Source organism: Bos mutus, chromosome 9 (genome assembly GCF_027580195.1).
Source record: "Bos mutus isolate GX-2022 chromosome 9, NWIPB_WYAK_1.1, whole genome shotgun sequence".
Taxonomy (NCBI): domain Eukaryota; kingdom Metazoa; phylum Chordata; class Mammalia; order Artiodactyla; family Bovidae; genus Bos; species Bos mutus.
This window is the reverse complement of record NC_091625.1, coordinates 74,810,980-74,838,159: the sequence shown is the minus strand read 5'-3', so window position 1 is coordinate 74,838,159 and position 27,180 is coordinate 74,810,980. Positions and strand designations below refer to the sequence as shown.

Here is a 27,180-nt window from a genome sequence, read left to right as displayed (position 1 = left end):
AAGTTAAATGTTACACAATTATGAAAGCCTTGAAGACGCAACAACAGAGCCTAATGCCTGAGAACACTGGGCGCTTCTGGCACCTGTTCTTTTCAACTCTAAAGCCGGTCTATGACAGAAGCACAAAATACCACTTCAGACTAAAGCTGAACAGGACATGTATATCCCATCTACTGACAACGCTAGTTGTCTTCTAAAATCTGATTTTCCAATCTCATACTGAGAGTTTTAAAATATTTTATCTACTGTCAACCTTTAAACTTGGTATCTATGATTGTAGGACTAGGGATCTCAATCAAAACATGAGCTGAATGTTTTAATGATAGCCTAATATTTGTTGGTTTTTTATTATTTTATTTTAACTGAGATAGAACTGACATGTTAACATCAGTTGCAGGTATACAGCATAATGATTATATATATATATATATATATATATATATATATATATCTTATACATATATATATACTTACACACAGAGAAACAAATCTAACCATCTTTCACTGACACCAAATGAAAATACACAAAATTTCTTCTGCTTTATTTTAAGGAAAAATCTTGTTTCCCTGGTGGTTCAGACAGTAAAGAATCTGCCTGCAATCCCATGGACAGAGCCTGGTGGGCTACAGTCCCTGGGGTCACAAAGAGCTGGCCACATCTGAGCAACTAACACTTTCACTTTCACACTTTATAGTACCTACATGTTCATGGACAGACTAGAAAATTCACTCATTAAAGATTATGACTACCAAGGACTGATATTTTGGAGTCCCGGAAGATAAATGCATACATGTGATAAAATCACAACAATGAAAACCATGTACACAAAATGACTGGAAGAGTATTTACCTTTGGGAAGGAGACAGGGGGTGAGATTTGGAAGGAAGCATGACTAGGCTTTTTGAGATGCTGGTAGTGTGTTCCATACTTAACCTAACTGGTTGTTACACAAGTGTAGTTACTTCTTGGTAACTTACTGAATTACACACTTAAAATACGTGTGTTTTCCAATGTATGTATTACACTTCAAATAAAAATTCCTGGAAAAAGGCTGAAAAGAAATAAGTTAATATGGTATAATACAGATTCTTTCTAGAGTGGCAAAATCATGGATAATCTTTATTCTTTCTTCTAAATATTTCTCAATTTCATCAAAGGAAAAACTATATATTTATTAAACACACAGATGAGGTATCTTGGAATGAACTAGTAATGTCTGCTTTTTAAAAGAGAAATAACTATCTTCCAAATGCATAATGACACATAAACCTATACCCAGCTTATAAATACTAAACTAAATATCAATGAGCAGAATTGATACTGAAGAGACAAAGTCAGGGATTCTACAAATACATTAATACAGAAAATTCAATTATACCAATGGACATATATTACAGGTCTAGAATCATTAGCCTGAAAAGAGAAAAAAGGTTTCCAATTTAGAAATAATAAGGGTAAGAGAGAAAAGAGAAAATGCCAGGACTATACAAATCAAGATCAGAGGGAAAAAATTCTAAGAAAAATGTTCTGAAGTAAAAGATGATTTCAGCCTGGTTAACAAGAGGGCATAGAGTATTTCTTAGCAATTATCCTTAAAGAATGACCCCAGACACTTATTTGTCAAGTTTTAAACTTTTAAAGACAAGACCTTACACTCAGTCAGAAAGAAAGGAGGTTATAATACAAGAATGTCTTTGGATCTCATTTTTCAGATCTCTAAGAAGGGAGAAGCTAAAAAGAAAATTATAAATACAAGAAAAATCTCTTTTAAGACAGGGAATATATTAAAGCACGGAAGCCCAAAAGTACGTCAGCAAAGTCTCGTAGCTGTTAGAATCAACACAAGAGATGACAAGTTTTTGAAAGAAGATTGAAAGGTACTCTCTAAGAGGTGAGAGAAAACTACTTTCTAAGAGAATAAACTATGAACAAAGAGTGAAATTAAATTAACACGCAATCAGTAATCTTGAATACATATATATGAGAATAAAGGATAAATATATGTTAAAAATAACTTAAACTACCAACAAAAGGTTAATGTGGTAGATTTAAAATGGTTACCAATTCTTTGCACCTACTTCCAACAAGAGGTGGAGTCTCTCTGTCACTCTGAATCTGACCTGGCCTTGTAACTTGCTTTGCAACAGAAGGAATGCAGTGTGACTTTGAAGTCTAGTCCTGAAGACACCTTGCTATCACCCTCCTGGAAATCTACAACTGCTAGGTAAAGAAGCCTGGGCTCATCTGGAGACACCTGGCTCAGAAGAAAACCAGTGCTATACTCTATGTATTTGTGTGAAGCCATCTCAGATCACACAGCCTTGGTTAAATCACTAGATGACTGGAGTCACGTAAGTGACCCCAGGTGAGATCACAGAATTAATTGTAAGCAAAGAAAATTGTTGTTTAAACTACCAGCTTGTAAGGAAATTTGTTATATAGCAAAAGATAACTGAGATAAGATAAGTGAGAGAAAGACAGGGAGGTGAACTAAGAACTTGATGCTTATTTCCCCTAGAAGGGAGTTTAACGTTATTTGGTAAAACTATACATTAATAATATAAATAAAACAAATGCCTGCATTAAAATGTGATGATTTTAGATATGCTCTTTTTAAAAAAAATGTTGGTTTTAAAAAAACTTAGTTTGAAAGTAAAGTTTAAAGTCCAAGACAGAATATAAATAAAGGGAAAAAGATAAATTTACAGGGAGAAGAAAAGTATAATCACTGAAAATGTTAAATCATATGAAACATCTAGCAATTTATTCTGAATCTTTCCATCTTTACATCTCTAGTCATACCTATGGTTTGTTCTCCCACAATAGCCAGAACAATCTTTAAAAACACAAATCCCTGGACAGCCATGTGCAGTAAGAATGAAACCGGACCACTATCTTACACCATAAACAAAAATGAAAATGGATTAAAGATTTGAATGTAAGACCTGAAACTATAAAACTCCTAGAAGAAAACATAGGCAGTAAGCTCCTTGACACTGGTCCTAGTAATAATTTTTTGGCTCTAACTCCAAAAGCAAAGGCAATAAAAGCGGGGAAAAAAAAAAAATCAAGTGGGACTACATCAGACTAAAGATTTTGCCCAGTGAAGGAAATCATCAAAAAAGAAGATAACCTACTGAGTGGGAGACTATGTTTGCAAGCCATATATCTGATAAGAGGTTACTACTCAAAATATGTAAAGAACTTGTATAACTTAGCACCAAAAACAAATAATCTGATTAAAAAATGGGCAGGAGAAGTGAATAGACATTTTCCAAAGAAGCCATACAGATGGCCAACAGGTATAATATATGAAATGGTGCTCAACCTCACTATCTATCAGGGAAATACAAATCAAAACCACAATAAGGTATCACCTCACACCTATGAGAACGGCTCTTAACAAAAAGACAAGAAATAATTAGTGTTGGCGAGGATGTGGAGAAAAGTGAACCTCTATATACTGTTGGTGGGAATGCAAATTGGTACAGCCACAATGGGGAAAAAAATGAAGATTCCTCAAAAAATTAAAAATAGAACTACTATATGATGCAGGAATTACACTTCTCGGTATTTATCTGACGAAAGTGAAAACACCAGTTTGACATTTGGCACTCTCCAAGACCTGGCTGAGGAGCTGCCGTGCCTCACGGACGCATATGTACTGCCTCAGGCCACAGGCTGGGGATTGTAGAGATGGGTCAACAGAAATATACGAGAAGGAAAATATCTAATTTAGGGTCCCTTTTTGGGTATTGTCATGGTTCAATAGGCACATTACAACATTTTTATAAACTGGGATAGCAAACAGGTATGATTATTTTATTAAAAACAGCTTCTGTGATAAATGTTTTTCTCAGAAAAGGAACCAGTATATTTAAAACACATTGTATTTACGTTAAGGATCATACCATTTTACTCACCACTATTTCAACTAAGTCATTTTCAAAGCTATTCTAATGCTAATGAGAATATTTTAACGTACAATGAGAATATTTTAAACTCAGAATTATGTCTTGAACTTCTAAAATAAAAATAAACCCGTGTATTCATTTAAATTTAAGCACACTGTAATGAGAAACAGAATTTGCTTTGTGTTTAACTTCTAAAAGTTCTCATAAATGCATAACTTCTTAGTCATACAGTAGAATTTCCACATATTTTTTCAGTAACAGGATGGTATTTTCACATAGCCTGCATTATTAAAGTATCTTATCACTCAACGTAGTCAAGTGTTTCTGATCTGAGTTTACAATTTCCAAAACTGAAACTGCTTTATTAAAAACCTGAAGAATATTTTAAAAAGTCCTCAAGAAAACATAAAGGGGAAAATATGAAGTTTGGTAACTAAAACAGTAGCCACTCTCCTCTACTTTGTTCCCCATGCGGAGCCTCTCTTCCAACCTGGGAGGAGGTGAGGGACACAGTCCTGAGAGGGTAATGGCGGCCCTTAATCTCGACTGCTCAGCGGGCAGCTGAATCCAGGACCACACACGCTTGACTTCCATCCGCCTGTGGGGCCAATCCTTCCGCACTCCATTCTTCTCCTGTTACCCTTTCCATTAGCAGAGTCTACAAGTTAGGCACAATAATCTGGGGGAAGTTTCCTTTTCCTCTCAGCAAAGTTAACCCTTCGAGAGGAGAAAAGTATGTCAAGTTTCTGGATACCTCTTCTTCCCTAGTATTTCAAACGCTCAAGTTTACACAGCGAAAAAGGTCAGGTTTCTTAAGTAAATGTACTTTACCTTGCCCTAAAGGCAGGAATTTTGTTCATAAAAGCAATGCATGCCACACGTAGAGCTATTTGTAAACTGTATGGGTAGGAAAAAATATGAGGAGATTGATCCATTACCTGAGTAGGACTCTGAAGACTTAAATCTAAACCACAAGTAAATTCTGTATGATGTTCCACTGTTTCAAGAAGAGGGTCAGGCTTTGAAAAGTTCCAGAATCTGTGAATATAAAGAAAAAGAAATAATTTAAATATTAAAACTACAAAAAAACTTTACGAAAAAACAGATATTAAACATAGCAAAGATTTTATCAAAACAGGCTCAACCAAACATAAATGCAGAGCCCCATTACTAATCTACATAAAAATCTAATAAAGAAAAAAATGTGTTTTCTAGTGTATATAAAAAGACAAAACCCAAATGGAATTATTAATCAATGCACTTCTGTAGAAGTTTATTGTATTCCCATTAGTATACTTTATAGGCCAGAAGTAAAACTGTCCAAGGACATTTGAGATGAGAGATACTAGGCTTTTTTAGCAATTCTAAAAGCATTCATGGCTGTAAAATAAGGATATTGGATTACATGAACTCTTAACATTTTGTGTTTTTAAATACTACTTCATTTCTCAACAAGTGACGTGAACAGATTGTAGGTTTAATTTACATTTCAACAGCAATTCAAAGTCTTTAAAAAGAATCTGTTCTCTTATGAAAATCTCTGTAATTCTGAAATTATGTTTTTTCTGAGGCAGGGCCTTTCTTATAGATTCCACATCAATGTAATTTCTAGAGGCAAGAAAAACTGAAATATGTTTTCCTCGGCCAAAATTAAATATTCTATTTATCCTCTATAGACTGGAAGTGGTAATATTGATCATAATATATCTCTGATTTCTACTATACAGAGAAGAATTTTGTCCTGTTCTCAATGCACAAAATAGTACTTTATGTCTGAAGCTTTATTTGCTCATCATCTTCATTATTTGACTCTATACACACCACAAAAATGGCATATTCAGAATCACAGAGTCATACTAATTCAGCTTGCCTAATCATCTACAACATGGGACACACTGAAGGTTTAGCAGATCTCTTTGAAAGAGAGTAAATACACAGAACCAACAGTCAGTTTGTTTAACCTGGTGGTATTATTTCCCTAATAAATACAGAGTTGGTCTTATTAAGTTTGAAAAGGACTGTTGCTATGGATAATCCACTGTGGGGTACCACAGAGACAATGAATAAACAGCCCATTTATCAGATCACTGAAATCTACACAATATTTAAGGAGAGTCATTTTACTTTTGAAAAATATCTTGTCTAAACAAATGAGGGTACAGGCTGTGGTCTTTCTAAGAAATTATAATAGCAGTCTCTGATGTTTTTGAGTATTTGTTCATTTGGATCTAGAGACAGAATTGTACTGAAATCTAATTTTCCAGATCTTGATAATGTTTATAACCAAAAGTAAATATATAATTGTATAATTTCATTCATGAAACATGGTTATTCACTGATTTGCATTATTTGAGTCAATAATCAAATGATTTTGTACATACACACTTTGTTCCAAAAAATATTAAAATGGTTTTTAAAATATGCATTTAATACGGCAAAAAATGTATAAGTTAAAGGAAAAGTAGGGATAGGAAAGTCAATTCAAACCTGTAATGAGACTGGTAAAAAAATATATATATTCATGAAGTTGTATATACTTGACAGGAAGGACCTTGGGATGCTAAGCCTTTCAGCAGTCAAAGCAGAATAGGAGACAAGACCAGGACCTGAATTCATAGTGTCTACATCCAAATTGCTCTTGGAAATTTCAGAAGGAAATTCATCCTTGGGAATTCACATTACCTAATCCTATACTTGGGTAATGAAGGCATTCTCAACATTCCTTAAGGAAACACAGAGATGTTTCATGGGTTATTCCTCATGAGTCAACAGCATCATACCAAACGGTGGTTTAGCAGAATCCTTCTACAGGAAGGTCATTTAATCCAGGTAACAGCTCTCTGACTTCATTTGAGATTTATATTTATTTTCAATAGAATGAATTAAATACAAACCATAAAAATGGTTTTAGAATTTTTTTAAAGATAACAGGAAAAGGAGTACGTCAAGGCTGCATATTGTCACCCTGCGTATTTAACTTATATGCAGAGTACATCATGAGAAACGCTGGGCTGGAGGAAGCACAAGCTGGAATCAAGATTGCTGGGAGAAGTATCAATAACCTCAGATATGCAGATGACACCACCCTTATGGCAGAAAGTGAAGAACTAAAGAGCCTCTTGACAAAAGTGAAAGAAGAGAGTGAAAAAGTTGGCTTAAAGCTCAACATTCAGAAAACTAAGATCATGGCTTCTGGTCCCATCACTTCATGGGAAATAGATGGGGAAACAGTGGAAACAGTGGCTGACTTTATTTTTCTGGGCTCCAAAATCACTGCAGATGGTGACTGCAGCCATGAAATTAAAAGACGCTTACTCCTTGGAAGAAAAGTTACAACCAACATAGATAGCAATATTAAGAAGCAGAGACGTTACTTTGTCAACAAAGGTCTGTCTAGTCAAGGCTATGGTTTTTCCAGTAGTCATGGACGGATGTGAGAGTTGGACTGTAAAGAAAGCCGAGCGCCGAAGAATTAATGCTTTTGAATTGTGGTTTTGGAGAAGACTCTTAAGAGTCCTTAGGACTGCAAGGAGATCCAACCGTCCATCCTAAAGGAGATCAGTCCTGGGTGTTCATTGGAAGGACTGACGTTGAAGCTGAAACTCCAGTACTTTAGCCATCTGATGTGAAGAGCTGACTCATTAGAAAAGACCCTGATGCTGGGAAAGATTGAGGGCAGGAGGAGAAGGGGACGACAGAGGATGAGATGGCTGGATGGCATCACTGACTCAATGGACATGGGTTTGGGTAGACTCCGGGAGTTGGTGATGGACAGGGAGGCCTGGCATGCTGCGGTTCACGGGGTCACAAACAGTCAGACATGACTGAGCAACTGAACTGAAAGTGGATTTGTTTATACTCTCCTGACAAGTTTCTGGAAAACAATTTTTATTGTTCTTTTGTTATTTTAAGCCAGTTAAAGGATAAGGCAGCACTGAGGACAAGACAGGTGGCCTTAAGAAAATTTGGTTACTAATAAGGGCACGTGTGTGAAATCATCCAACTTTAGCTTGAACAAGTGTGACAGAGAAAGTCACACATGCAGGAGGGCTGAAATTCTACTCAAAAAGTCAGTTTGAATTTGCTCTAATACACAGTTTAATGGGCGGTCATGGCCCCACCCAGTTCCACACCACAGATTCATACCATCCTAATTTTAACATAGGAGAAACTATCAAGTATTACTGTGCATTTTGCAAAACCCTCATGAAACAAATGCATGCTAACACTCTACGGTTATTATTTGGTGAAAGGTGGGCTAGTCTAGTGAATGTCATAATAGCATTATTGACTATTACACCATTTCACAGCTCCAATGTAATTATGAAATTATGTAACATATAAAGTGTATATTACAGTGCAAAAACAATGAGACATTCATTCCTAGCAGAATGGCTGACTAGGTGCCTAGACCAATACTCTTGCTGGAAAAAAAACCCAAATCCTACATAATACAGAAAAACAAACAAACACCAGAAAAACTTCATAAAAGCATCAGCAAGGAACACTCAGGTAAAAACCATGTCAACACTGAAACCCAGAAATGGATGTGGAACAATGAAGCCAGTTTTTGCCTTGAGAGGATCTGCTAAATAGAGAGAACCAAGCTTCAGATTGAATTAATATTAATAATTTTCACCTAATTAAAATGTCTTAACAAAAACATCAAGTTGAATACAGTAAACTGCATAAGCTAAATCAGTTGAGAAAACCAAAAGTGGAACAATGTGACTATACACTGTAATTTCTTAATCGCAAATGGCTCTTTCAATAAATAACAGAAAGAAATGTATTTTTCTTCATTCCCACCCTCCAATGGCAACCACTGTTAACAGTTTGATATGTATACACTGCCAGAATTCTTCTGTCTCCATTCATGTTGCAACAGGAAGGGGTGAACTCTAAGGAGGAGGTGAGCTTTTCTCCAGGTTTTCTTGCAATTGATGGAGGGAGTGGGCAAGTGCTCTTCCTGCAGTCTTCCTCTGGACTCTAGGGCTCCAGATCATGCCAGTAAAATTGGCTCCTTTTAATTGGGAGAAGTCAGGCCACATGTATCATTAAGTGGTCAAGTAAGACATATTATTTTAAGTGAAATGTTTGTTTTGGTCTAGCACATATACTACTTGGTGCCTTTTTGTCTCTTTACTGATGAAATCACTGACTCATGGGAAGTAAATATACTGGAAAGGCCTCCAACAATTAAAAATATTACAGAACTGTAGGAACATTTTTCATTTAAACTGGAGATGGAAAAAGAAAAATTCATCATAGTACAATGTCTGGGTTGAGTTTCTTTTCGCCTCTGACTCTACAATTCATGAACATAGCAAACGTGTAGTACTGTGTCTAAACAAAACATCAAAATTATTTCAAAAATTAAGTCGAAATTACTTTTTACTTTATTTACATGTAATTTGAAATCTCTATACTAATGCTTTTGAAATTTAGCTTATAGGTGAGCTCAGCAGGTTTAAAATATTTTTCAAAGTTCTTTATTTTCCTTTTCTGTTTTCAACTTTAGAGTTATTAACTCTTTGTCTTTCCTAACTTCAAAAAAAAAGATGGGGAAATGTTTTGGCAACTTTTCAATGTCTTAGATGTACATTAGTTTTAATTAATTAGAATTAGTTAATTATGAAGCCTTTGTTTTCAAACTGCTCGTAATTTAATTTTTTAGGGATCAGAAGACCACTCATGGTCTTCTCGTGTTTTTAAAATTTTAAGCAAACTGCACCATTATAAGTCCCTCTGTTTGCACTGTTTGGGTCTAAAAGACTCTAGAGTGATGAGCAAAAATGTCACAACATCTTCTTTTCTCATTATTTAATTACTTATTTATTCAACAATTTGTAAGTCCTGGAATATGCCAGGTACAAGCACGAGAAGCAAGAGAGCTGACCTCAGACTTCCTGCAGCTCATTGTCCAGTGGGATAGACTGACATTTAAAAAAAAAAAATGACAATAACACAAATGTAATTGCAATTGACAAGTACCCCCAAAAGACAATGAAGAAGGATGTAAGAATGAACTTAGGAGTAAAGTGACCCTGAGCTGAAATCTGAAGGTTGAGGAGATAGCCAGGTGGAAAGCAGAAAAAGCAGCTTGGATTTAAGGTGCTACAAGTGATGATGAAGAAAGGCCGGGAGGATGGAAATAAATCTAGGCAGAATTAACAGGACAGAAGAAATCAAGACTGACTCCCACGTTTCTGGCTTCCAGCATAATACTTACAATGCTTCCACTATACATTTATTTACAGATCTACTGTCCTCTAGTGGGGCTTCCCCGGCACCTCAGCTGGTAAAGAACCCGTCTGCAATGCAGGAGACCCCAGTTCAATTCCTGGGTCGGGAAGATCCCCTTCAGAAGGGACAGGCTAACTCCAGTGTTCTTGGGCTTCCCTGGTAGCTCAGATGGTCAAGAATCTGCCTGTAATGCGGGAGACCTGGGTTCGATCCCTGGGTTGGGAAGATCCCCTGGACGAGGGAATGGCAACCCACTCCAGTATTCTTGTCTGGAGAATCCCCATGGACAAAGGAGCCTGGCAGGCTACAGTCCATGGAGTCACAGAGTCAGATGTGACTAAGCACAGCACATTTTCCTCTAGTAGCCTCCTTGAATTCAGGGACAGTATCCTATTTGTATCTCTTGCATGTATAAAAATGTCTGTCTGACACATGGGCACCCGAAGAATGTTTCATGAATGGATGAATAAAAAAATTAAGTGAGGATATAAAGCACAAGATAGAGAAATAACAAGGGCCAATCTCACAAATAATGTAACATTTAAATCACCTTTAGACCTGGTTCCCAAATGATGGACCAAAAGCTCCTTATACCAGACATTCAAAAAATAAACACTTCCCAGCTTTGCTGAGGAATTTTTTCCTGAAAATTCTGAGTACATCAGAAATGAACCTAGAAAGCTTTCCCCAGGAAATAATGTTGCTCAACCAACTAGGTTTGGGAATCACCATCCAAAGCAGTACTTCTTAAGCTTATTTCAAGATACCAATGTGACAAATTCCCATTAGAAACAGCAGCGATCTTAGGCAGAAAGGAGGCCGTAGGGCAGTGGTTCTCAAACCTGACTACTGGAATCATTTGAGAAACTTAATTCATCTGAGGTGCAGCTCAGGCACTGGAAGGTGCAAACATTCTCCAGGTGATTATAATGCACAGTACAGATTGAGAACCTCATGACCTCATGAGAACTGTTATTTTGAGAAATATTCCCTTTATATTGAAGCTAGCTCAAGACTGTTTGTTTCACACTTGCACACACGCACACACACATGCAAGCACGTGCACACACACACAAACACAGGATCTAACAGTGGAGAAAGAAAAGGGACGCTACTGAATTTTGTTTTAAGATGAAAACAGATGAATAATTACTGGTTTTTATTCTCTGTATTGTCTTCCTCTATTTCTTTGCATTCTCTATACAGTTCAATCTATTAGGTCAAACCTCTAAGAATTCAATTTTAGAACATTTAGTGCTGGCACATTCTAGACTAGGGTAACAGGACAGACCCCAAGGGTGAATTATTTATCCCCGAGTTCTCAGGGAACAGAGTAAACTTCTAACAGCTGACAGGTAGTACCCCGTTGTTCAAAATAAAGACTTACTATGCATGCAAATAACTAACAGGAGAAAACACTGAGATTCTCTCTCTATAACCCTGTTCTTAAAAATGATAATTGCACAGATTAGAGTCCATTACTTCTGCAAAGTTCATGACAAAGAGCAGATGCTTCCTGATGTACCTCCTCAACCCTTCACCTCAGAGGCAATCACTTTAAATTCTTTTAGCTGTTTCTCTGATATTTTATTCCATATTTCTAAATAATACACAGAAATCACTGATTATTTTCATTTTTAGATTTTTATCTTTTGACTTCCTACTACAGAAGATGAGGCAAAGCAACATCTACATTAGATGTTGTATAAACATACACAACAAAATCCAGTCAGTTGCCTTCCTGACACTGCACAACAGAATTTTTAAATTATAATGCAAATTAACTGACAAAAATCCATAAATTTTCTGTTGGAACTAATCAGCACAATTCAAAGTTCAAAGCGGTGACTTTTACTGCATTAAGCTAAGGCTTAACATTCCTCACTCCTTTTAGATCTATTTCTTCATGCACTTGCATTAGGTTATGAATTAGACATGGATTTGGTGATTCTTACAGAAAAATGTTAGTAATAAATAATTCTGGAAAATGTTCTGCAGTTATGAATCAAGGTACTTAAAATTTGAAGTCTTACAAGTTTTTTTTCCTAATTAATATGGTGTTTCATTTTATAGGAAATTATTTTCATTGTTTCACCCAGCATTTAACTAGCAAATTTATGCTTCACTTCATCAAAAGATCTTTCCAGTATGACAATAATTACCTTAAGAATTTTCTAATTTAAACAAGTCAAATGGAAAAAATCTTTGGGAACATACTAACAAACTCGAGAGATACTGGTTTATACCTACAAATATCTTAACCATTAGGTATATAAAGTTTAAAGAGAAATAACAGTAAAGTGCATATTACAATTAACTGTAGAAAAAGACAAAAATATATTTCTGTAACTTCAGTTAACAATCAGGATACCAATAAAAAATTTCAAATTTGTTCAATAGTAAAATTTTGCAATCAAGTCATTAGTGACTAAGCACACATACATGTTAAACACAACAGCAAGTTTTCTCTTTGATAAATATCATTTTTTTATCACATTATGACTTTCTACTTTAAATTCAGTTTTATGAATTACTACTTAAAACACAAAGTGAAAACCTAATTTATATACAACTGCTTGCAGGCTCTTAAGGTCAGAGTGACCAAAGGATATCATAAATTTTCATATAATTTAAATTCACTTGTATTTATAAACAATTATGTTAGTATATCCACGCCCCAGGTGCCAGGGACAAAATGAAGAAAGAGATGAGTCCTACCCTGTAATCAGACTACATGCTTTACTAACACAAAATATATTCAGTACTAAAATATCCTTGCAAGAATTAAAGAAACTTGTGAATGCATATATTCTCATTATTAAAAAAGTAAACCAGAGATGACTACATTAAGGTGCTTTCTTAATACCAGGGATGAAGTTTAGTGAACCTTTGTCACAAAGCAAAAAATGTGATGAGTGATGAGAGTTACAAACATATTTATACCTAAGATCTCTGAAAGGCACGGAACATTCAACAACTCTGATCATTTTAAGAATCTGTTCCGACAAACTAACAATTAGCATCCTATGGTTAGCCACACAATTTCTTGTGGTTGGAGGAACAAATGTAGAGGAACTAAAAGCAACTGTCTGAAAAAGATGAAGTAAAATGATCATGTGAAGCTGCACAGGCGTTCACGTTCAGCTCCTCACATTTCTCATCTATTTACTTTGACTGACCTTTTTTTTTTTGTGAGTAAGGGACTGGGTAAAGTTGAAATGAAAGGTTTGTGAGACAGAGTACATATTCAGCTATACTATCTGTTTGCTTTGGCTGACCTTTTTTTTATGGGGAAGGGGAAGAAAGAGAAGTATCTGCTCGTGGAAATCTCTGTGCTAATAATCATAAGGATAAAAAAAAAAAAAGCCTGTCATGCACACCAAAGTTAAGACACTTACTGTATGAAGGCAAATCCCCGGCGAGTAAATGTGACAAAGATAAAAGGTATTTCTGTGTCTGCTGCTTTGTTAGGCTTTTAAATTTACTACAATTCACCTAAAGGCTGTTTTCATGCTTATGCAACATAATAAAGCTATTTATCTTATTTTACAATTAAACATTATAATTATCACATTTATTAGAAGGTATTGATAATAAACATTTTCAGAATTTTATTTTACATGATCAAACACTGTTTATTTTTCTCTCAAATGTTTTTATTTTGAATTACCAACCCACAGAAAAAGTCAAATAATATATATTGAACATCCATATACTCTTCATCGAGATTCACCAGTTCTTAAGATTTTGCCACATTTGCTTTTTCTCCCTCTACACATACGCATATAAAATAATCTCTGCTGAACTATCTAAAAATAAACTACAGACATCATGAGGGCTTCCCTGATAGCTCAGTTGGTAAAGAATCTGCCTGCAATGTAGGAGACCCTGGATCAATTCCTGGGTCAGAAAGATCCACTGCAGAAGGGACAGGCTACCCACTCCAGTATTCTGGCCTGGAGAATTCCATGGACTGTATAGTTAGTCCATGGGGTTGCAAAGAGATGGACACAACTGAGCGACTTTCACAGACATCAGGATTTGAGTGTTTCTGTGATTCTGCTAGTTTTTAGCAATTTTGATCAGAAATAAAAGAACCCTGGGCTTACAAGAAATTTTCAGGTATCAAGTAATATAAAAAGACTGGAAATAGAAGGTCTAGGCTCAAGTTTGGGTCTATTACTTGCCACCTATGTGACATCAGTCAGTCTTTCCATCTGCGTCAACTGTCTTCTGGATAAATGGGCACACCCTCACAGTAGTAGTGTTGTGTGAAAATACTTCAAATGTAAGAACAGATACTGATGTGGAAGGATTTTTGGCATATAAAGACTTAGCTACTCTTGGCCCTACCCCACTAAAAATCGGAGCACTTTTGACACTGGAAGAAGGGGAGTCAATTCATAACTGTAAGGACTGTCATGACCACTGTAGGACCTTATGCATGGTCACTGCCAACCAAATGCCGGTAGTGTCGCCCACCACTGCCACACAATCAATTATGTCCCCACTAAGAATTAATAAAGGTGTAACTTCAGAGTGCAAATATAACTAGGAAAACATACACAGTAAGCCTCAGGCCCTATTACCTCCATGGGAGGGTAAGAATGTTCTTCTGAAAGCCTAGGGAGACAATATGAAAGTTCTAGAAATCTAAGATGCACTGCAGGGAAAAAATATTCTGCCCAGCGGGCAGAAAGCCACTGAAAGGAAAGGAGGTAGAGAATGCTTGAGTAAAAGTTAATCTGGTGTATACCTTTCCTTTTCAGACATTTTGCAATGAAACGGAATATACATTGGGTTGGCCAACCCGGTAATTACAGAAGTTTTAAAAAGTCAACAATTATTAAGACAGCAATCGTGGAGGTCTCGGGCCAGCCCCAGTGGAGTGTACTGGCTTGTGAGAGCTGGTGTGCATGTCTCTTCTTGACCCCAAGTTTACCGACATCGTATCATACTGGTAGCTTGACCCTGCCTTGTGGGGAGTACTTACACACTGAACTCCTACTTCAAACACTACAAATCAGGCTCCCCCTGCTCACCTAGAGAGCTGGTTGTTAAACACCTATCACCACACCACTGGTCAGCCCTCCCTACGTTCTATGTTGAATAATAAATTGTTAATAAATTCAAATGCTGTCATTACCAGGTCTACACAAAAGAGAAGCACAGATAAAAAATACTATAAAAATACTATTACCTTGTGTATATATATATTTAGAACTCAAGGCTAAAACTCTGTATTTCAAAGTTATGTACCAGAGAACATATTGACAAGTTTCACACTGTTTCACTGCAAACCGAACTCCAAGGATGCAGACAGAGGACCACCAAAGGTCAGGTTGAGGCTGACTGTGTGGGCGTAAAACAAAGATTATTACCTTACCCTTGAAGACTAGACCAGGAATCGGCCTCAACCCCAAACAGATGCTCTCTGTCATCATCCATTCAACACTAATAATGACTACAGTAGCAAAAACTTATGCAGTGTCTGCTATGTGCCAGCATTTGTGTGTATCACTCACCTACTCCTCACAACCATCTTAACATAGTAAGTACTATCACTATCTCCAGTTTACAGATGTTTACACTTACACAGGAAGTAAAGAACAATCTGGCTCCATAGTCTGTGGTCCTAACTCCTATGTTACCTGGGAACGTGCCAACCCACAGTTAGTCTATTCAAGATATAGTTCAGTTCAGTTCAGTTCAGTTCAGTCGGTCAGTCGTGTCCGACTCTTTGCGACCCCATGAATCGCAGCACGCCAGGCCTCCCTGTCCATCACCAACTCCCGGAGTTCACTGAGACTCATGTCTATCGAGTCAGTGATGCCATCCAGCCATCTCATCCTCTGTCGTCCCCTTCTCCTCCTGCCCTCAATCCCTCCCAGCATCAGAGTCTTTTCCAATGAGTCAACTCTTCGCATGACGTGGCCAAAGTACTGAAGTTTCAGCTTTAGCATCATTCCCTCCAAAGAAATCCCAGGGCTGATCTCCTTCAGAATGGACTGGTTGGATCTCCTTGCAGTCCAAGGGACTCTCAAGAGTCTTCTCCAACACCACAGTTCAAAAGCATCAATTCTTTGGCGCTCAGCCTTCTTCACAGTCCAACTCTCACATCCATACATGACCACTGGAAAAACCATAGCCTTGACTAGACGGACCTTTGTTGGCAAAGTAATGTCTCTGCTTTTCAATATACTATCTAGGTTGGTCATAACTTTCCTTCCAAGGAGTAAGCGTCTTTTAATTTCATGGCTGCAGTCACCATCTGCAGTGATTTTGGAGCCCAAAAAAAGAAAGTCTGACACTGTTTCCACTGTTTCCCCATCTATTTCCCATGAAGTGATGGGACCGGATGCCATGATCTTCATTTTCTGAATGTTGAGCTTTAAGCCAACTTTTTCACTCTCCTCTTTCACTTTCATCAAGAGGCTTTTGAGTTCCTCTTCACTTTCTGCCATAAGGGTGGTGTCATCTGCATATCTGAGGTTATTGATATTTCTCCCGGCAATCTTGATTCCAGCTTGTGTTTCTTCCAGTTCAGCGTTTCTCATGATGTACTCTGCATAGAAGTTAAATAAGCAGGGTGACAATATACAGCCTTGACGTACTCCTTTTCCTATTTGGAACCAGTCTGTTGTTCCATGTCCAGTTCTAACTGTTGCTTCCTGACCTGCATACAGATTTCTCAAGAGGCAGGTCAGGTGGTCTGGTATTCCCATCTCTTTCAGTATTTTCCACAGTTTATTGTGATCCACACAGTCAAAGGCTTTGACATAGCCAATAAAGCAGAAATAGATGTTTTTCTAGAACTCTCTTGCTTTTTCCATGATCCAGTGGATGTTGGCAATTTGATCTCTGGTTCCTCTGCCTTTTCTAAAACCAGCTTGAACATCAGGAAGTTCATAGTTCATGTATTGCTGAAGCCTGGCTTGGAGAATTTTGAGCATTACTTTACTAGCATGTGATGTAAGTGCAATTGTGCAGTAGTTTGAGCATTCTTTGGCATTGCCTTTCTTTGTGATTGGAATGAAAACTGGCCTATTCAAATATATCTTTCACTATCCCACTTCTGTTTTTGTGACTACCTATCTGCCACTATGCCAACACAACTGACAAGCTTCAGGTTCCTTTGTGAGCTTCTATTTCTCTTTAAGTCTTTGCTTTTATCATTTTCTCAGCAAGATAGTCCAAGCTGTTTATTACAATAGCTGGCAGATAACAGCCATTCTGTAAAATATGCCTAAATTTTAAAAGCACAGCTGTACCATTTTATATCCAAAAAGGAGCTGAACAGTTCAGTTGGAAACATTAAAATTGCTGGTATGGGCAAACAGTTTCATATAAGCTGTGGATAAGTACAGTTTGAAAACACTGGAATTAAAATTCACTTCAAATTTTTCTTGCAAAAACAATCTATGTCCAAAAAAGTCTAAAAAACCCCTTCTGTTTGCTTTATTGTTATCAAAGTGCACTGATTTTAAAATGTTTTAAAAGTTAGAATATTTATAAAACTCTCCTGAAACAGGAAAAGTGTTACTCTGTTTGAGACTAATAATTTTAGCTTTATCAATTTATGAAATTTATATCTTTATGTGGGAAGTATTTGTTATATACATGGAAGAGACAAAACGTCCTTCCTAATGAAGGAACATAATTAAAGCAGCTTTTACTTTTGCCTGGATTCATACATATCTACTTTGTTGATTTCTGCCTGTGTCTATGAAATGATCTATAGGTATAAAACCAAACACTAGCATTTAGAACTCAAACCATACTTATGTGTGGCTGATACAGCAAACATGTCTTGGCAGAAAAAACAGTAACTTAATGGAGAGTATATCAGAAGAAAGATAACAGACTAACATCGATGATGATAACATTCATAAAAGAATGTAAATAATTCACTATTAAATATTTTAAAATTAAGTACTATTCTGAGTGAAGTTTAGAAAGAACCAATGTGCATTTCTATAGAATATACTGCCTATCAGCTGAAGGGAGTTCTGACATTTTTTCCAAAAGGTTGGAGTTTTTATTTAACCTAAACTATACTAAATAATTTCAAATCTATGTTATACATTACTTTTTTAGATCTTTATTACTTAATTGATGAAACATAATGAGCTACTCTACAGGTAAAGAAAGGACTTAAAACTTTTCCCAGTTAGATATGATAATCTACCCACATAAAAAATATAGAACTTGAATTTTATAAAACTAAAATATCTGCCATAGCATCAGTTTTGATATAATGCCCTCCATGTAAACTGTTTTAAAAGCTTAAAAACTGAACAAAATATAAATTGATAAGTAAATGAAAATATATATTTGAAAACTCTATGTTAGAGAAACCAGCCACACAGAATCTACAGGGCTATCTATAAAATTACCAGTGCTAAAAACTAAACAGTTGACTGCTCGTCTTATGTCTTATATCTTTTTTTGTTGTTGTTTTAAAATAATTTTTCTGTCACTAAAAATATTATCAATCCAATGAGATTTAAAATTCTTCAGAGGATAAATTTAACTAATAGCACATGGAGTAAAAATCTACCCAAAATGCACCTTTCCTGACCTTTCCAATGAGTGGTCACCACTCACAAGTAATGAGACAAAAGTCAAACGACGAATTAGTACAATTAAAAGTCATACTTTTAACATGTGTTGAGAGTTACAAATGTGCATACATATATACACACATTCAAAAATTAAAAGTTTTTCAAATGATTTTGATTTCTTTTTGTATTCATTTTCCTTTACATAAAGAAATCTTTGATAACCCTATATTGGAATATATGAATAGCAGCCTCTAGTTACATCTTGTATGAAGATGGAACAGTAGTAGCTATGTAAGCAGGCTAAGTTGCTTCAGTCGTGGTCTGACTCTGTGATCCTATGGACTACAGACTGCCAGGTGCCTCTGTCCAGGCAAGAATACTGGGGTAGGATGCCAGTCCCTCTAAAATTATATGTTAAAATTAAAATCCTATTTCTGGAAGAAAAATGATTTTGTCTCTATATACTGCCAGTGAAGAAACTGGGTTTAAAATTTTTTTTAACTCCACTTCATATTGGGAAAGTGTTTCTCAATTTTATAGAAAAAAAGGAGAACTCCAGGGTTTAGACCTGACTAGGGCTACTGTTCTCAATAACTGAGACAAATAATGTAGAGGAATATGCAAACCTTGCAGAGTGAAGGAAGTGAAGAAATAAAGAATGAGATGCCTGTGTGGACACTCAGGTGCCTGCATCCAGCAGCGAGCTGAAGAAGTGGGCCTGAGCTGGGCAAGAGAGGTCAGAGCTGGACAAGGGGGTGGGCAGTATCGGCTAGAATGCATATGTAAAAGTATACTGAGCCAGAGTTTACCAAGTTTAAAGGGGAGAGAAAGAGATTCTATGATGAAGTACAGAAAAGAAGGGCTGGGGAGGGTGAGAAAATAAAAACAAAAAAGAACATGGAATCCCTAAGGTAAGGAGTTTTAACAAGGAAAGACTGATCAACAATTTGAAATACAGCAACAAGGTCCAGTACGACAAGTGCTGACAAGTGGACTGGATGTGGTATTATTGAGGTCACTGATGTTTCTGCCAGAGTAATTTCAGTAAAGTGGGGGTAAGCCAGCTTTAGACTTAGGAGTAAACGGACACATTGCCCTAAGTGCGTAGGACTATAAGCTTTCAAGGATCTACAAGAATGTCTGAGAGCTGAAAATTAAACTCAATTTTTAATTAACTACATATAAATTTAACATTATTAATTGTTAAGTGTTGTATTTAAACATTTCATTCCATTTAAAAACAATTTTTATGTTGGATTTTTTTACTTCACAAAAATTCCTAACTAAGCATAATGATTGCCAAGAAATCATAATCCATCACAAGTAAGCCACTTATTGCAAGATGACTTCAAAAGCCAAAGCATAAAAATCTTTCAAGATAATTAGCCCTGTTGAATCAGTGATGTGGATCCATTTTATAGATTCAAATGAGATAGGGTAAGTTAAGACCTCCAAGCAGAGCTTTTATGGCCTTGGTGACTAGAGCTTCAGGGGACTCTAAAACTTGGCTAGGGCTTCCCAGGTGACTCAGTGGTAAAAACAAATCTGCCTGCCAACACAGGGGACAGGGGTTCAATCCCTGATTTGGGAAGATCCCCTGGAGAAAGAAATGGCAACACTAGTATTTTTGCCTGGGAAATCCCATAGACAGAGGAGTCCGGAGGGCTACAGTCCATGGAGTTGCAAAAAGTCGGACACAACTTAGCAACTATAAACAACAACAAAGCTTGGCTAAGAAAGAAAAGAGCACTTAAAGGAAAATACAGGATACAGGAAGAAGTTACAGGCTGAGGAGAAAGTTGCAGACTGATGATACAACACAAAGAAGGCATGGAAAAAAGTGCTGAAGGACATACAAGTGTATGGGATTAAAACCACTCATGTGCACAGGTTCTGATTAGCACAGAAGAAATGGCTAGGTACAGATTTAGATAAATTTACAGGTTTGCAGTGAAAATTAGGGCTTCCCTGGTGGCTCAGATGGTAAAGAACCCGCCTGCCAATACAGGAGACATGAGAGACATGGGTTCGATCCCTGGGTTGGGAAGATCCCCTGGAGGAGGGCATGGCAATCCACTCCAGAATTCTTGCCTGAAGAATCCCCATGGAGAGAAGAGCCTGGCGGGCTACAGTCCATGGGGTCACAAAGAGTCGACTGAACGACTAAGCACAGCACAGAAAAAATTAAGATAATTTGTGTTTGAGCCCTACAATTATTTTTTTTTTAAGAAAGAGATAAGGTGGTTTGCTTAAAGTGCAGGGAATAAGACAGGGGGGGACTTAAGAAGAGAAGTAAAGATTGGAAACCTAGGTAAAGAATTAGCACGGTATTTTCAAGTATGTCCTTTTACGCAGTTCTTCAATCACTACAAGCTTGTGAGGACATTCCATTTTTATAGTAAAGAAACCTAAACTCTAGTTATATAGACAAAATTGCCTATTTGAAGTCTTTTTCAACTATGTTAAAGATCTCACATTACCTAATTATGATCATAATCTTGCCAAATGTTTACCAGTGATGTTTTTGATCTTGCAGTATGTCACAGAACCAAGACCTAGCCATCTCTCTCTCCCCAGAAGCACTGAACATCTATCTCGCAATCTCTAGTCCTGCTCAGGATTCAGGAAAAAAGCAGAGCCTAATTCTTAAAAGTGGAGAGAAAAAAGAATCTATAAAAGGAGTGAATCACTATGAAATACACCTGAAACTAATACAATATTATAAATCAACTATACTTCAATTAAAAACTGAAGGGAAGACTCTGTGCCACAAAACTGCAATGATTTCTGAGCATAGTTAGGTACCTACAAGATTTTAGAGTACTACAGTTTGCGTTCAAAAGCCCAATCTGGACAAATATTCCTGAGATAAACCTACATCAACAAAAGTGAGGCATCCCCCAACTGTGTGTTTAGGGATACTTAAGTATATAGATGGGCTTCCCTGGTGGCTCAGACGGTAAAGCGTTTGTCTGCAATGCAGGAGACCAGGTTTAATCCCTGGGTTGGGAAGATCCCCTGGAGAAGGAAATGGCAACCCACTCCAGTGTTCTCACCTGGAGAATCCCAGGGACGGGGGAGCCTGGTGGGCTGCCGCCTATAGGGTCGCACAGAGTCGGACACGACTGAAGCAGCAGCAGCAAGTATATAGATAAAACAGGGACTGGTCAGTAAAATTAAGATCATAATGACAATTCTGAAAAGCAAGAACAAGTAGTCACTAGGTTTTCCCCTTTAATTAGAAAAGGTCAGTGAAATGGATTTAAGATGTCCAAAGAGTAATGCCCCCACTTCAGTTTTCAAGCCTTTGGCAATCAGCTTCAAACTCCAGAAGAGATTCTGAAATCCAGGAACTGGATTCTATATTTAGAAATCTCCTCTGAGCCCACAAGTGACACTATGTAAGAGAGAGGATCCCAAGCTCACTCTTTGTCTTGTTTAGCCTACCTGGAGGATCTCACATTACGTAGGCCACCCACGTGTGGTTGACATCTTCGCCTGCAGTTTCTCTGACATACTACATGCTCGGAGGTCTCCTCTTGTTTTGGGTAACCTATTCCCTTCTTCCTTCCAACATTAATTCCCTCCTAGAGATTGTTTGTTTGGCTTGCTCTTCTTTCTCTAAACTTATCTCCCTCTGATTGATGCATTCTTCTGGACTAAACCATCTAAGTTAACGGCCTTCAAATCCATACTTACAGCCCTCACCTCTAGCCCATGATTCAGCTCCACAGATGCAGTCTGGAAGAGCCTGGGGAGGGTGGTGAACAACTGATAGGTTTTCCTCCTGTCTACCATGTTGCCATTTTTTGGCTCCCATGCTAAAAATTCTATAATCACTCCATACTATTTTATACAGACTATTACATAAAAAAAAATTGGTCATGGTATCCTTTTAATTGAGAGCTGGAAGATTTAGTGTGATTATGCTCCCCAGCGTGTCTGCCTGCTTGTATTGGATCAGTCCAAAAAAACTGAGTTAGGGCATGTAATTCCTCCTCAGGCATTGTTGTAATTTATTCTATTAGAATTACATTCCACACAAACAAAGTTACATAGCTTCTGCCATATCAAATACTGACTTAGAAGTAAAGGAGAAAGGAATACTGGGTAGTTGAAGTAATGAGGCCATGTAAATCCAAACCTCTTAGTGTATCCTCACAGAAACCAATACAGAACAGCAAAAAGAACAAATAAAACTCAGGTCTTTAACAAATCCCAACTTGTAATTACATGTAAAAAGAAGAAAATCAGAATCTCAGTGTGCATTCTCCCATGTTCTAGATCTAAGCTTTACTGAACAGCAAGGGGAATTTAGGAAAAACTGAATAGAACAGAGAAGACCTAGGATCAGGTCAAAAACTGATTTAAAGCTACCACCACAAAGAGAAAGCCCATCCTATGAGTGAAAATACTGAAAAGCTTAGCATAGAATGGAGTACAGATTTTAAAGTGCACAGGACACAAGGTGGTATTTTAGGAAGTTAATAGTTTAAAGGGAAAAGAAGACTAAAAGGAAAGAAAGCTACCAGTCCTAAAGCATCAATCCTGTACACAGACATGTAGAAACATATAGTCTTACTCTATTGTCAAAAAAACAATTTTTTAATTGATGTCATAAACTCAAACAATTCACCTGAGAAAATATCACCTCAAAAAATTAAATAGCAAAGTGTAAGAAAACTGTAATATAACATTCTAAATGGAATTAGTATCTCCAAACAAGCATTTGGAGACACAAAGAAAAACTTGACCTAGATCAGTATAACACAATAAGAATGATATTTGATCTTTACCTGCAGTTCCTGGCACAGAGCTCCTAAAACCCCTGGAAATTCCCAAAGGAAGAAGTGAAGTTGCTCTGTCGTGTACAACTCTGCGATCCCATTGACTGTAGCCTACCAGGCTCCTCCGAGCATGGCATTTTCCAGGTAAAAGTACTGGAATGGGCTGCCATTTCCTTCTCCAGCAGATCTTCCTGACCCAGGGATCGAACCCAGGTCTTCCGCATTGCGGGCAGATGCTTTAACCTCTGAGCCACCAGGGAAGCCCGAATAAAGGAATGTATTTGTTTATAAGGACTCCCTCTGGAGCACACCTGAGGTTATGCTAATAAGGTGACTTAAGATGGAGTCCTTACATAGTCTCATGTGACTAAAGGGATGGAATTTTCAGCCCGATCCACTGAATACCCAGAGAAGAGGAAGGGCTGGAAATAAAGTTCTATAAACCTATTGAACAAGATTTGATGAGCTTACTGTTGAAAGTATTGGCAAGGATGGGAACCACAGTGCATCACTGGTGGAAATGCAAATTGGTGTAGCCACTATGGAAAACAGTAGAGAGGTTCCTCAAAAATTTTAAAATAGAATACCATATGATCGAACAATTTCAGTTCTGGATTTTTATCTGAAGGAAACCAAAACATTAACATGAAAAGATATATGTATCCCCATGTTCCTCACAGCGTTATTTACAATAGTCAAAATATGGAAGCAACCAAAGTGTCCATCAACAGATGAAAGGATAAAGAAACTGTGGCATATGAATACAATGGAATATTATTCAGCCATAAGAGAAGAATGAAACTGTGCCAACTGCAACAATATAGACAAAAACCAAACAAGCTTACAGAAACAGAAAACAGAGATTAGTGGTTGCCAGAGTCAGCAGATATGAGAACTGAATGAACTGTTCTGTTTTTTTTTTCTTTAAATGTAAATAAAATAAAGGGAATAAAAGCATTACAAAACTTATAAGACCAAAGGCAACCACTAAAACAAAGCAAAAAAACTTACTTAAATATAATTTTTTTAAATAAAAGAGCAAAAAAATCAAAATACAACACAAAATATATCACATACAGGAACAATAAACACAACATAAGGCAGAATAATCATAACAAAATACAACAGACTTGCTACCAAATGTATTTTTCTCAAGAAATATGAATAAGTTAAAGCTTCCCTGGTGGATCAGTTGGTAAAGAATGTGCCTGCAATGCAGGAAACCCATTTGATTCCTGGGTGGAGAAGATCTCCTGGAGAAAGAAATTGCAACCCACTCCAGTATTCTTGCCTGGAAAATACCATGGACAGAGGAGCCTGGCAGGCTAGAGTCTATGGGGTCACAAAGAGTTGGACGTAAGTAAGCAACAAACTGACTGTGAGCTCACTGTGGCTCAGATCATGAACTCCTTATTGCCAAATTCAGACTTAAAGATAGAAGGGAAAACCACTAGACCATTCAGGTATGACCTAAATCAAATCCCTTATGATTATACAGTGGAAGTGAGAAATAGATTTAAGGGTCTAGATCTGATAGATAGAGTGCCTGATGAACTATGGAATGAGGTTCGTGACATTGTACAGGAGACAGGGATCAAGACCATTCCCATAGAAAAGAAAGGCAAAAAAGCAAAATGGCTGTCTGGGAGGCCTTACAAATAGCTGTGAAAAGAAGAGAAATGAAAAGCAAAGGAGAAAAGGAAAGATATAAGCATCTGAATGCAGAGTTCCAAAGAATAGTAAGAAGAGATAAGAAAGCCTTCCTCAGTGATCAATGCAAAGAGACAGAGGAAAACAATAGAATGGGAAAGACTAGAGATCTCTTCAAGAAAATTAGAGATACCAAGGGAACATTTCATGCAAAGATGGACTTGATAAAGGACAGAAATGGTATGGACCTCACAGAAGCAGAAGATATTAAGAAGTGGCAAGAATACACAGAAGAACTGTACAAAAAAGATCTCACGACCAAGATAATCACGATGGTGTGATCACTCACCTAGAGCCAGACATCCTGGAATGTGAATTCAAGTGGGCCTTAGAAAGCATCACTACGAACAAAGCTCGTGGAGGTGATGGAATTCCAGTTGAGCTATTCCAAATCCTGAAAGATGATGCTGTGAAAGTGCTGCACTCAATATGCCAGCAAATTTGGACAACTCAGCAGTGGCCACAGGACTGGAAAAGGTCCGTTTTCATTCCAATCCCAAAGAAAGGCAATGCCAAAGAATCTTCAAACTACCACACATTTGCACTCATCACATATGCTAGTGAAGTAATGCTCAAAATTCTCCAAGCCAGGCTTCAGCAATACATGAACTATGAACTTCCATACGTTCAAGCTGGTTTTAGAAAAGGCAGAGGAACCAGAGATCAAATTGCCACATCCACTGGATCATCGAAAAAGCAAGAGAGTTCCAGAAAAACATTTATTTCTGCTTGATTGACAATGCCAAAGCCTTTGACTGTGTGGATCACAATAAACTGTGGAATATTCTGAAAGAGATGGGAGTACCCAACCATCTGACCTGCCTCTTGAGAAATTTGTATGCAGGTCAGGAAGCAAGAGTTAGAACTGGACATGGAACAACAGACTGGTTCCAAATAGGAAAAGGAGTTCGTCAAGGCTGTATATTGTCACCCTGTTTATTTAACTTCTATGCAGAGTACATCATGAGAAACGCTGGACTGGAAGAAACGCAAGCTGGAATCAAGATTGCCGGGAGAAATATCAATAACCTCAGATATGCAGATGACACCACCCTTATGGCAGAAAGTGAAGAGGAACTCAAAAGCCTCTTGATGAAAGTGAAAGTGGAGAGTGAAAAAGTTGGCTTAAAGCTCAACATTCAGAAAATGAAGATCATGGCATCCGGTGCCATCACTTCATGAGAAATAGATGGGGAAACAGTGGAAACAGTGTCAGACTTTCTTTTTTGGGCTCCAAAATCACTGCAGATGGTGACTGCAGCCATGAAATTAAAAGACGCTTACTCCTTGGAAGGAATGTTATGATCAACCTAGATAGCATATTCAAGAGCAGAGCCAACAAAGGTCCGTCTAGTCAAGGCTATGGTTTTTCCAGTGGTCATGTGTGGATGCAAGAGTTGGACTATGAAGAAAGCTGAGTGCTGAAGAATTGATGCTTTTGAACTGTGGTGTTGGAGAAGACCCTTGAGAGTCCCTTGGACCGCAAGGAGATCCAACCAGTCCATTCTGAAGGAGATCAGCCCTGGGATTTCTTTGGAAAGAATGATACTAAAGCTGAAACTCCAATACTTTGGCCACCTCTTGCGAAGAGCTGACTCATTGGAAAAGACTCTGATACTGGGAGGGATTGGGGGCAGGAGGAGAAGGGGATGACAGAGGATGAGATGGCTGGATGGCATCACCAACTCGATGGACGTGAGTTTAAGTGAACTCCGGGAGTTGGTGATGGACAGGGAGGCCTGGCGTGCTGCGATTCATGGGGTCGCAAAGAGTTGGACACGACTGAGCAACTGAACTGAACTCAACTGAAGCAACAAACTAAACTTGCATATTATAATAAAAAGATTTTTTATTTAGTTCACTGAGCAAAATCCAAATATATGCTCTATACGAGAGCCATACCAAAACAACATGGATCAAAAAAGCTAAAAGTACAGAAAAAGGTATCTGGAAGATGG

At 37.4% G+C, this 27,180-nt stretch overlaps 1 protein-coding gene across 1 annotated transcript in view; it reads right to left on the bottom strand.

Annotated features, from left to right (window-relative positions):
• The window catches only part of PEX7 (peroxisomal biogenesis factor 7), a 78,856-nt gene that overhangs the window by 15,310 nt on the left and 36,366 nt on the right, over positions 1-27,180 (bottom strand). The window contains exon 9 of the mRNA XM_005899100.3: positions 4,854-4,953. Within this exon, the coding sequence (XP_005899162.1) occupies positions 4,854-4,953 (100 nt within the window). The remainder of the gene's footprint in view (positions 1-4,853; positions 4,954-27,180) is intronic.